The following is a 12,111-nucleotide window of genomic DNA, read 5'->3' as shown; positions in this document are numbered from 1 at the left end:
AAAATGGGAAAAGTTGTCTTTTAGAGAGATATTTCTCTCACCCAGCATGGGTATATGTAAAAAGACACCCCAAAACACATTGCCCAACTTCTCCTGAGTACGGCGATACCACATGTATGACACTTTTTTGCAGCCTAGGTGGTCAAAGGGGCCTAAATTCAAATTCCAAAGAGCACCTTTCGGATTTCACAGGGCATTTGTTACACATTTTGATTTTAAACTACTTCTCAAGCATTAGGGCCCCTAAAATTCCAGGGCAGTATAACTACCCCACAAGTGACCCCATTTTGGAAAGAAGACACCCCAAGGTATTTCGTGATGGGCATAGTGAGTTCATGGAAGTTTTTATTTTTTGTCACAAGTTAGTGGAATATGAGACTTTGTAAGAAAAAAACAAAAAATACATCATTTTCCGCTAACTTGTGCCAAGAAAATAAAAATTCGAGGAACTCGCCATGCACCTCACGGAATACCTTGGGGTGTCTTCTTTCCAAAATGGGGTCACTCGTGGGGTATTTATACTATCCTGGCATTCTAGCACCTCAAGAAACATGACAGATGCTCAGAAAGTCAGAGCTGCTTCAAAATGCGGAAATTCACATTTCTGAACCATAGTTTGTAAACGCTATAACTTTTGCGCAAACCAATAAATATACACTTATTGCTTTTTTTTTTTCAAAGACATGTAGAACAATAAATTTAGAGAAAAATTATATAGAAATGTAGTTTTATTTGAAAAAACTGAAAGTGAAAAATGTCATTTTTTTGCAAAGATTTCGGTAAATTTTGATTAATAACAAAAAAAGTAAAAATGTCAGCAGCAATGAAATACCACCAAATTAAATCTCTATTAGTGAGAAGAAAAGGAGGTAACATTTATTTGGGTGGTAAGTTGCATGACCGAGCAATAAACAGTTAAAGTTTTGGAGTGCCGATTTGTAAAAAAGGGCCTGGTCACTAGGGGGGTATAAACCTGTGGTCCTTAAGTGGTTAATCCCCAGGGTTCTACAGAAAATCCTCACAGACCCAGTGACAGTAATACTAATTACTCCCTATTGGCCCAAGAAAAACTTATCTCTGGAAGATCCATGGCAGATACCTTTTCAGAAGGATATTCTATCACATGGGCCAATCCTACATCAGAACCCAGGTCTCTTCAAACTATCGGCCTGGATCCTGAAAGCGAAATCCTAAGGAGTAAGGGTCTTTCAGATAAAGTTATCAATACCTTAAAAGCCAGCAGGAAAAAAGTCACGGCCGCCATTTATCTAAAAATCTGGAAAAATTACTGCTCATGGCTGGGAAAACTCTCTCCTAATATATAATCTCCTTCCATACAAAAGATCTTGGAATTTCTACAAAGAGGCCTAGACTTAGGCCTTAGGCCTAGTACTTTGAAGGTGCAAATATCAGTCTGGGGGCTTTCTACGATACTAACCTAGCAAACCATAGATGGATTAGAAGGTTTATTAAAGCCGCTTCTAGACTTAGACCTTCCCTAAAACATAACATTCCGCTATGGGACTTAAATCTAGTCCTTAATGGGTTGACAAATTTTCCATTTGCCCCAGTAACAGATATTTCCTTAAAACATCTCTCTTTTAAGACTGTCTTTTTAATAGCAATTACATCTGCTAGACGCATAGGAGAAATCCAGGCCTTGTCATGTAGAGAACCATATCTATCTGTTTTTCCTGATAGAATTGTATTGAGACTAGAACCAGGTTTCCTCCCGAAGGTAGTTTCAAATTTCCATAGGGATCAGGAAATTATTTTACCTTCCTTCTGCAGTGAACCAAAGGATCCCATGGAAGAAAAATGGCATCTTCTGGATGTAAGGGAGACAATTATTCAGTACCTTAAAGCTACAGAACCTTTTAGGAAGGATAATAATCTGTTAATTCAATTTGCGGGAAAAAATAAAGGGAAAAAGCTTTCCAAAGCTTCATCAATAGGGCGTTGGATGAAAACAACTATTGCTTACTGTTATTCCCTATTGGGTCAGACATGTCCTACAGGAATAAAGGCCCATTCTACTAGGGCTATGGCTTCCTCATGGGCAGAAAAAGCTGGGGTATCTCTCGATCAGATATGCAGGGCTGCAACTTGGTCTAGCATTAATACTTTCATTAGACACTATCGCCTGAACTTTTCTGCTTCAGCGGATTTGGCCTTTGGCCAAAGAGTGTTGCAAGCATTTACCCGCCTACTTAGTAAACTGTTAGTTCTCATCCGTAGCCGTCATGGTGGATGAAATGAAAAAAACGTAATTAGACTTACCGGTAATTCTATTTCCTTGAATCCACCATGACAGCTCATATATTCCCTCCCAAAAAATTTAGTATATATTATGAGATTAATAATAAAAAAATAAAAATATAAAAAGAAATGTTTTCAAAAAAAAAGAAAAGTATGTGTATGTGTGTGTGTGTGTATATGTATATGTATATATATATATATATATATATATACACTCACCTAAAGAATTATTAGGAACACCTGTTCTATTTCTCATTTATTTTTTGTTTGAAATCTCTTTTTATTGATCAAATAAACAAAGATCATCACATAATGTAAACGTAATATAGCGTGCATCACATCACAATCACATTTAGATATACAGCATCAAAGGCAATGCCTAACAATACAAGCTAGGATGTGACCACCGCTTGTCTAGGGCTAAAAGGCCCTTAAAGCGATCGATCTTACAGTACAAATATACATAACAACAGTTACATATCAATAATGGAAGGGAAAAAACAAGGCCCGAACATTGTGTCAACCCTAAGTATTGTGTAAATCGCTCATGTCAGTAGTGGAGGTAAGACTGTTCATATTATCTAAGATATGGTACAAACATATATTGACTGTGTGTCACCAGAGTAGGTCTCTATAATGGGCCGGACAGAAAACGGGCAGGAGGGGAAAAAAGAAAATGGCCATCTACCACAAATCTTATTCAGAGTCCCATTGCTGGGAGTTGAGAAGATCTGATCTATATTTTAACCAAGGTTGCCAGAGCTGCAAAAATTTGTCTCTGCTGTGATACGTCCAACCTATCAATTCCTCCATCTGGCACATCTGATGGACCCTATCGCGCCACATCCCTAGTGATGGTGGATCAGTTGATCTCCACTTTACTGGGATCAAAAGCTTTGCGGCCATGAGCAGATGTGTGGCCAAGTTGTTTTTCCCCGGACGAAAGTCTGGAGTAGGTAACCAGAGTAAGATCAGCTGGGCTGAGAGTTTCAGGGTCATTGTGCAAATTGCATTAATAGCAGACTCAATACCTTCCCAGTAGGGTCTGATGGCCGGGCATGACCACCAGATGTGTGATAGGGAGCCAGTGGCGGCAGTACACCTCCAGCAAAGATCCGTAGAAAGTATCCTGATTTTAAAAAGATACTCTGGCGTTCTATACCACTGCAGCGCTGTCTTGACAGAATTCTCCTGAACTTTTATACACTTAGAGAAGCCATGCGAAGATTTTTGAATCCACTTAATATCAGCGTCATCAAACTTAAGTTGGAGCTCTTTTCCCCACTCGGCTACCCACATTAGAGTCTCTTGCGCATAGAATCTGTCTATAAATGAGAGTGGTACATTTATGGGGTAAACTAGGTAATAATACATAATTCTCCAACCACGACGGATCTGGAATTGGGATGAACTTAGAGGTCAAAAACTGTCTACAAATATTCTCAAAGTCAATTCTCTGGATGAAATCTTTGCTAGGGGCTGGGTCACCTGAGAGGGCAGTGTAGAAGTCAGATGAGGTTTGAAACTTTTTCATGTCTCCTATTCTATGATGTGAAAGTGCTAGCCAAATATCTGAAGGAGACTTAATTTGTGGGAACAGGAGTGTGGGGATAACTGAAATAGGAGCAAGTGGAGATATCTTACCCTGAGTAGAGGTTAAAGCCGTAGCCTTATGACATACATGGAGCATTCCTCTGGTTAGCTCACTCTCCACCTTGGGTCCCTCCCCTGTCCTCCCAGGTGTCCACAATCTGTGAAAAGATTCTTTACCCAACAGAGCTAATTCTAAGTCTATATGCATACAGTTCGTCTCTTGCCTGGTCAATTTAAGCCATCTCTCCAAACTGATAGCCTGTATATAGGTCGGTAGATCAGGTAATGAGATACCCCCATTTTTCCTTCTACGGGAAAGAAGGCGAAAGGACATTCTAGGACGGTCCTTATCCCATAAATATTTGCTCATGGTGGATTGCAATTTATTAATAAAGCTAGCTGGGATTGAAATGGGAAGGGCTCTTAAGGTGTACATAATCAATGGCAGAATATAAGTGGTGAGAACATTTTTCCTGCCTAGCCAGGTAAGGAAAGGAGAACTGCTCTTAGAGAGAACAGAGGTAACTTTGGAAAGCAGTGGAGGAAAGTTAAGTCTAAACAACAGCTTGGGATCCATCGGTATCATTACCCCTAAATATTTTATTGCTTGTGTAGGCCATTTGAATGGCGTGAGGGCTTTGACTTTATTACGTAAAGCAGTCGAAAGGGAAACTCCAAGGGCCTCCGACTTATCAAGATTAATCTTAAAATTTGATATAACCCCAAAGGATTCGAAAATCTGCATAACCTCCGGTAGAGCCTCTTCAGGATTAGTCATCAGAAGCAGTAAGTCGTCCGCGAAGGCGGCCATCTTGTGGGTGAAATTGCTTATTTTCACTCCTTTGATCAAGGGGGATTGTCGGAACTTAAGAAGAAGCGTCTCTAGGGTGAGTACAAATAAAGTAGGGGACAAAGGGCATCCCTGACGCGTGCCATTTCTAATTTGGAAGGCGTTCGATATCTCATTTATTTTTTGGAGTGCTGCCTTTTTCCTGCTTATTGTTGTGGGATTGACTTTTCCCAGTGGGCCGTGCACCCATTGCCGTTTTGAGGCTGTCCTGCCCTGTTTTTCATTATATATATATATATATATATATATACCTACTTTGGTATCTGGTACACACTGAGGGTGAGAGTGGGTGGGGGCTTCTTAAAGGAATTCTGTCACCTCGTTTTAGGTTATAGAGATGCGGACATGCACAGCGAGATCTCCGCTAGCATGTCCGCAATATACCTGTCCTATAGGGCTGTTTGGTTTTATTGTGCTTAAAAAATGATTTTAGAGATATGTAAATGAATCTTGTAAGGTGCTCAAGGGGCTATACGAACCTTCCTGGTGCCCGGCCACGCCCCCCCTGTGAAGGAGCCCAGCACCGCCTATGTCCTCCGAATCTCCTCCTTTCATCACAAGAGATTGCCGTAATCTCGCGATGCGCGAGCTCGCGCATAGCGGCGATCTAGCCGTGCATGTCCGCATCTCTATAACCGAAAACGAGGTGACCGAATCTTTAAACTCTCTCTCTGTGTATTTCCTGCCCCTACAGAGGTCAAGGGGTCAATCTCATCTGCAGCCGTCATGGTGGATTCAAGGAAACCGGTAAGGCCTCAGGCACACGACCGTATTTTGTTTCCATGCCCGTTCAATGGGTCCGCAAAAAACGCAGATAGTACACCGTGTGCTGTCCGCATCAGTATGTCCGTTCCGTTGCTCCGCAAAAAAAATTGTGCATGTCCTATTTTTTTCTAGTTTGCGGACAGGGATAGGCATTATTACAATGGATCCGCAAAAAAAAAAAGGAATCCATAGGGAACGTCGTCCGTTTTTTTTTGCGGACCGCAAAACACATACGGTCGTGTGGCTAATTAAGGCTAATTAAGTTTTTTGCAAATCTGACATGTTGCTTTATGTGCTAATAGCTTTGGAACACTTTTACTTATCCAGGCCATTCTGAGATTGTTTTCTCGTAACACATTGTACTTCATGATGGTCATACATTTGTCAATATATTTCACCTTTTATTTGTGAAAAAATCCGAAATTTACCAAACATTTTGAAAATTTTTCAAATTTCAATGTCTCTACTTTTATAATATTTATTTATTTATTTATTTTATGCACTTTTATAGAGCGCTACTATATTCCGCAGCGCTTTACAATAGATAGTGATACCTCATATACTAGTCATTACTTTACATTCCCCATATGTCTATTTTATGTTTGGATAATTTTGAGAATGACATTTTATTTTTTGGAACGTTAGAAGGCTTAGGTCCCTTTCACACGAGCGAGTTTTCCCGCGCGGGTGCAATGCGTGACGTGAATGCATAGCACCCGCACTGAATCCTGACCCATTCATTTCAATGGGTCTGTGTACATGAGCGTTGTTTTTCACGCATCAGTTCTGCGTTGCGTGAAAATCGCAGCATGTTCTATATTCTGCGTTTTTCACGCAGCCCTGGCCCCATAGAAGTGAATAGGGCTGCGTAAAAAACGCATTGCATCCGCAAGCAAGTGCGGGTGCGATGCGTTTTTCACTGATGGTTGCTAGGAGATGTTGTTTGTAAACATTCCGTTTTTTATCACGCGTGTGAAAAACGCATCAAAACGCATTGCACCCACGCGGAAAAAACTGAACAACTAAACGCAACCGCAGACAAAACTGACTGAACTTGCTTGCAAAATAGTACGAGTTTCACTGAACGCACCCTGAACGCATCTGGCCCCAATCCGCAACGCCCGTGTGAAACCAGCCAAAGTTTAGAAGCAAATCTTAAAATTTTTCTGAAAATTTCCAAAACCCACTTTTTAAGGACCAGTTCAGGTCTGAAGTCAGAAACTACGTCCCTCAGCGTATTCAAACTTTTGAGCACTAAAACGGCTCTAAAAATATCATTGAAAGGGCTAGAGGGCTGAAAATGCCAGCAAAATGTGGTTAAGAGCATGGTAAGTGCTCTGCAAACAAATGTGGATAGGGAAATGACTTTAAATAACAACATAAAATACGTAAAAATAAAAAATGATAATCTTGATCTAGGAGGACGAGGTCCATAAGGAGTAGGAGGTTGAGGAGGCAGTGGATGTGGCGGTGTAGGTGGAAGCTGCGGTGGAGGAGGAGGAGGTAGCCTACACTGCTTATTGGTTTTAAATTTATTAATATTTTTTTTAAATTAGTGTACAACCCAAAACATTGGGAAATATAACCTGTGATAACCCCCTCCAGCCATACTAAACACACGTTCAGGCAATACACTGGCTGCAGGGCAGGCCAGCACCTCCAAGGCGTAAAGGGCAAGCTCAGGCCATGTGCCCAATTTGGAGACCCAGAAGTTGCAGGGGGCAGACCCATCAGTCAGTTCGTGTAGGCGTGTGCACACATACTGCCCCACCATGTCGCACGTCCCCGTGATGTTCACGATCCAATTGGATATCTGCTCTATCAACTTTCAATGTTCTTTTCTGCGCCTACCATGTTGATCATGGTTAGCGGCGAATCAGGGTTCCACGCCGGAGAGGGAGTGTGAGAAAGAGAGACCACATCCAAGGGAGGTTAATTGATTGAAATTAAATATGATTGAGCGGAAAAGTGGGACAAATTATTGAAGCGCAAATGTGGGACAAATTATTGAAGCGCAAATGTGGGACAAGTTGTTAAAGTTTAAGCATTGAATGAAAGTAGGGGGCGCGCATCAATTAAAGAAGAATTTTTGAAATTTAATTCCCTGTCACCTATGCAGAGCAGGGGTTTGTATACGGCAAAATTGGTCAAATGTCACCCAAGAATGTAACAGACAAATTGGTGAAATGTTTTTACCTGTCTACTAGGTACAGCCGGGGTATATTACACCTAAAAATTGGTGAATTTCACCCAAAAATGTAACAGACAAATTAGTGAAATGACATAAAAAACAAAAAAAAATACATACAAATGAAAATTTTTTTTACTTGATTTATGAGGTGGAGGTCCATATGGAGTAGGAGTTTGAGTAGGCGGAAGCGGCGGTGGGGGTGGACAAAGTAGCCAACACAGTGTTTTTTTTATTTTTTTTTATTATACTCCAAAAGAGTGTTGTATTTTGGATATTTCACAATGAGCAATTGCGCTGTAGTATAACAATGGCTGGTTAAGGCCGGTATACATGTCTATTCTGCACAAGGTACGGACAAGTCCTGTGGGATCCATGCCTGGTTCATTTTAATGAACATGAGCTTGTCCACGTTGGCTGTGGACAGGGGGCTGCGCTTGTCTGTGATGACGCCCCCTGCCGTGCTAAACAAATGTTCAGACAATACACTGGCTGCAGGGCAGGCCAGCACCTCCAAGGCGTAAAGGGCAAGCTCAGGCCATGTGCCCAATTTGGAGACCCAGAAGTTGAACGGGGCAGACCCCTCATTCAGTACATGTAGGCGTGTGCACACATACTGGTCCACCATGTTGCTGAAATGCTGCCTTCTGCTAAGACGTTCCATATCAGCTGGTGGTGCTGGTTGTTGTGGTGTGCTGAAAAAGCTTTTCCACATTTCAGCCATGCTAACACTGCCTCCCGAGGTGCTGGTGGCGCCCCAGCTGCGTTGGTGACCTCTTCCTCCTCCTCTGCCTTCGCCTTGTGCTTCCACTGTGCCCCCGCTGTCAGGTGGGAATGCTACCAGCGTGCATTTGTACTCGCACATCTTGCGATCACGCTCCAGTCACGGAATTAAGGACGGTACGTTGTCCTTGTAACGGGGATCCAGCAGCGTGGCCACCCAGTAATCGCCACAAGTTAGAATGTGGGCAACTTGGCGGTCGTTGCAGAGACACTGCAGCATGTAATCACTTATGTGTGCCAGGCTGCCCAGAGGCAACGAAAAGCTGTTCTCTGTGGGAGGTGTATCATCTGTTTCCTCTGTATCCCACCAGCCACGCACCAGTGATGGCCATGAGCTGGTTTCGGTGCCACCCGGCTTTGAACACGGTTCCTCCTCCTCCATTTCCTCCTCCTCCTCCTCATCCTCTACCTCGTCATCCTTCAGAACTGTGCCCTGGCTGGACAATTGTGTACCTGGCATTTGTGGGTGCAGGAACCCACCCTCGGAGCCACTTGTGAATGACTGGCCGGAAACCCTACAAAATGATCCCTCTTCCTCCTCCTCCTCCGCCACATCCTCTTCCATCATCGCCAGCAGCGTTTTTTCAACGAGGCATAGAAGTTGCATAGTAACGCTGAGAGCTGCGTTATCGGCACTGGCCATGTTGGTGGAGTACTCGAAACAGCGCAACAAGGAACACAGGTCTCGCATGGAGGCCCAGTCATTGGTGGTGAAGTGGTGCTGTTCCGCAGAGCGACTCACCCATGCGTGCTGCAGCTGAAACTCCACTATCTCCTGCTGCTGCTCGCACTGTCTGGCCAGCATATGCAAGGTGGAGTTCCACCTTGTGGGCACGTCGCATATGAGGCGGTGAGCGGGAAGGCCGAAGTTACGCTGCTGCGCTGACAGGCGAGCAGCAGCAGGGTGAGAACGCCGAAAGCGTGCACAGGCGGCCCGCACTTTATGCAGCAGCTCTGACATATCGGGGTAATTTTTAAGGAACCTCTGCACCACCAAATTCAGCACATGCGCCACGCAAGGGATGTGCATCAAACCGGCTAGTCCCAGAGCTGCTACAAGATTTCGCCCATTGTTGCACACCACCAGGCCGGGCTTGAGGGTCACTGGCACCAACCACTCATCGGTCTGTTGTTCAAGGTTCGTCCTCAGCTCCTGCGCGATGTGGGGTTCATCCCCCAAACAGATACATTTCAAAACTGCCTGCTGTCTTTTACCCCTGGCTGTGCTGAAGTTGGTGGTGAAGGTGTTACGCTGACTGGATTAGGAGCCTGTAGAGGATGAGCAAGCAGAGTAGGAGGAGGAAGCAACAGGAGACAAACAGAAGCGCCCTACAATCCTCGGTGGTGGAAGGACATGCGCCAAACTGCTATCCCCCTCAGGCCCAGCCGCCACTGCATTTACCTAGTGTGCTGTTAGGGAGATATAACGTCCCTGACCGTGCTTACTGGTCCACGTATCCGTAGTTAGGTGGACCTTGCCACAGATGGCGTTGCGCAGTGCACACCTGATTTTGTCCCCCACTCTGTTGTGCAGGGAAGGGATGGCTCGCCTGGAAAAGTAGTGGCGGCTGAGCAGAACGTACTGTGGGACAGCCACCGCCATAAGGCTTTTAAAACTCTCCGTCTCCACCAGACGGAATTACAGCATTTCAAAGGACAGTAATTTTGAAATGCTGGCATTCAGGGCCAGGGATCGCGGGTGGGTAAGGGGGTACTTCCTCTTCCGCTCCAGTGTTTGGGAGATGGAGAGCTGAACGCTTCCGTGGGACATGGTGGATATGCTTGGTGACACAGGTGGTGGTGTTGCTGGCACATCCTCTGTTGGGTGGCAGGTGGCACTGTCACTCCAAAGGTGGATGAAGAGGCCAAGACTGCAGCAGAAGAGGAAGCAGTTTTTGAGGTGTCTACTCCACTACAGCTCGTGCACTTAAATGCCTGGTCATGCAGGTTGTGCTCAGGTTGAGAACGTTTTTGCCTCGCTTCAGGCTCTGATTGCACAGCGTGCAAACCACTCATGTCTTGTTGTCTGAAGAACTGCCACGCCAGGGAACTCCTTGGAGCTGGCTTTGGTGTGTTCGGCCCCTTGCTGTAGTGGGCAGTAGCAGGCGTACTGTCTTGGGGATGGCCGCTCTGCTTTTGCACCCTGCTCCCTCTTCTGCTGTGCTGGTGGCTCTATGCGACCACCGCCTCTTCCTCCGAACTACACAGGTCACTCGCATGACCTTGATTCCATATGGGGTCAAGGACCTCATCGTCCTCCACATCATCTTCCACCCAGTCTTCACCCCTGTCCTCCTTGTCAGTCTGCACACTTTCGAAAGCCACAGCAGTGGGCACCTGTGTTTAATCATCATCCGAGACGTGCTGTGGTGGTCCTCCCATGTACTCATCTTGAAACATAAGTGGTTGGGAATCGGCGCACTCAATCTCTTCCACTTCTGGGGCAGGGCTATGTGGATGGCCCTGGGAAACCCTACTAGCAGAGTCATCAAAAAGCATGACTTGAGGCTCAGACTGCTTGGCTGATTTGCATGGGGGTGAGGTGAAAGACTGATAAACATCGGCTGCAGGTGCCAATTCTGATCCTTCAGCAGGAGACTGGGTGGGAGACAATGTAAAGGAACTGGAGGCACTGTCAGCAACCCAATCTACTATCGCCTGTACTTGTTCTGGCCTCACCATTCGTAAAGCCGCATTAGGCTCGACCAAATACCGCTGCAGGTTCTGTCTCCTACTCGCACCTGAGAAAGGTGTTTCACTTGTGCATGTAGCTGGCACAGATCGACCACGTCCTCTCCCTGCAACAGGAGTTCCACCAGCAGCACCACGACCTGGGCCACGTCCCTTATTCGACGCTCTCCTCCTATTTCTCAAATTTAGTATTTTGCACCAAAATGGGTTTTAATAACAGAATAGAACAGCAGTATCTAAAGCATGTATCTCAAAATGACAGATGTCCGAAGGGCTGTAAAATGTATTATTTTGCCCAAAATTGGTGTTTTTTTAAAATAACATAATATAACAGCAGTATATAACGCTTGAATTTCACACTGACAGATGCAGACAAGGCTGTTTTTTTTTTTTAAATAACTGAATAGCACAGCAGTATCTAAAGCGTGTATCTCACAATGACAGATGCTGCAAGGGCTGTAAAATTTATTATTTTGCCCAAAAAGGGTGTTTTTTCTTTTTTTAAAATCCAGAAAATTATTGACGTATTTCAAGTTTCTTTTTAACAATCACAGATGCAACAAAGGCTGCAATATTAAGTACTTTGCCCAAAATGGGTGTTTTTTTATAACAGAATATGACAGCAGTGTATACGACGCACCGGCCCATAAGATGCACCTAGGTTTTTGAGGAGGAAAATAAGAAAAAAAATTTTTTAACAAAAAGTGTGCTTTTGGTGGGTTTGAACTAATGGCGGTCTGTGCATGACACTGTTATGGGGGATCTGTGGATGATGCACTGTTATGGGGTGGGGGATCTTTGGATGGCACTGTTATGTGGGGGATCTGTGGATGGCATTATGATGGGGGGGAGTCTGTGGATGGCATTATGATGGGGGGGTCTGTGGATGGCATTATTATGGTGGGGGGGATCTGTGGATGGCATTATGATGGTGGGTGGGATCTGTGGATGGCATTATGATGGGGGGGATCTGTTTATGACA

At 44.5% G+C, this 12,111-nt stretch overlaps 1 protein-coding gene across 1 annotated transcript in view; it reads left to right on the top strand.

Annotated features, from left to right (window-relative positions):
• The window catches only part of LOC121003515, a gene marked incomplete at its 5' end in the record, with an annotated part of 1,598,977 nt that overhangs the window by 1,194,735 nt on the left and 392,131 nt on the right, over window positions 1-12,111 (top strand). Inside the window, 1 exon segment of the mRNA XM_040435417.1 lies at window positions 10,229-10,235. Within this exon segment, the coding sequence (XP_040291351.1) occupies window positions 10,229-10,235 (7 nt within the window).

The sequence above is a fragment of the Bufo bufo genome, chromosome 6, assembly GCF_905171765.1.
Source record: "Bufo bufo chromosome 6, aBufBuf1.1, whole genome shotgun sequence".
Taxonomy (NCBI): Eukaryota; Metazoa; Chordata; class Amphibia; order Anura; family Bufonidae; genus Bufo; species Bufo bufo.
Note: the sequence above shows the minus strand (reverse complement) of the source record. Positions and strands in the feature narration are given on the sequence as shown.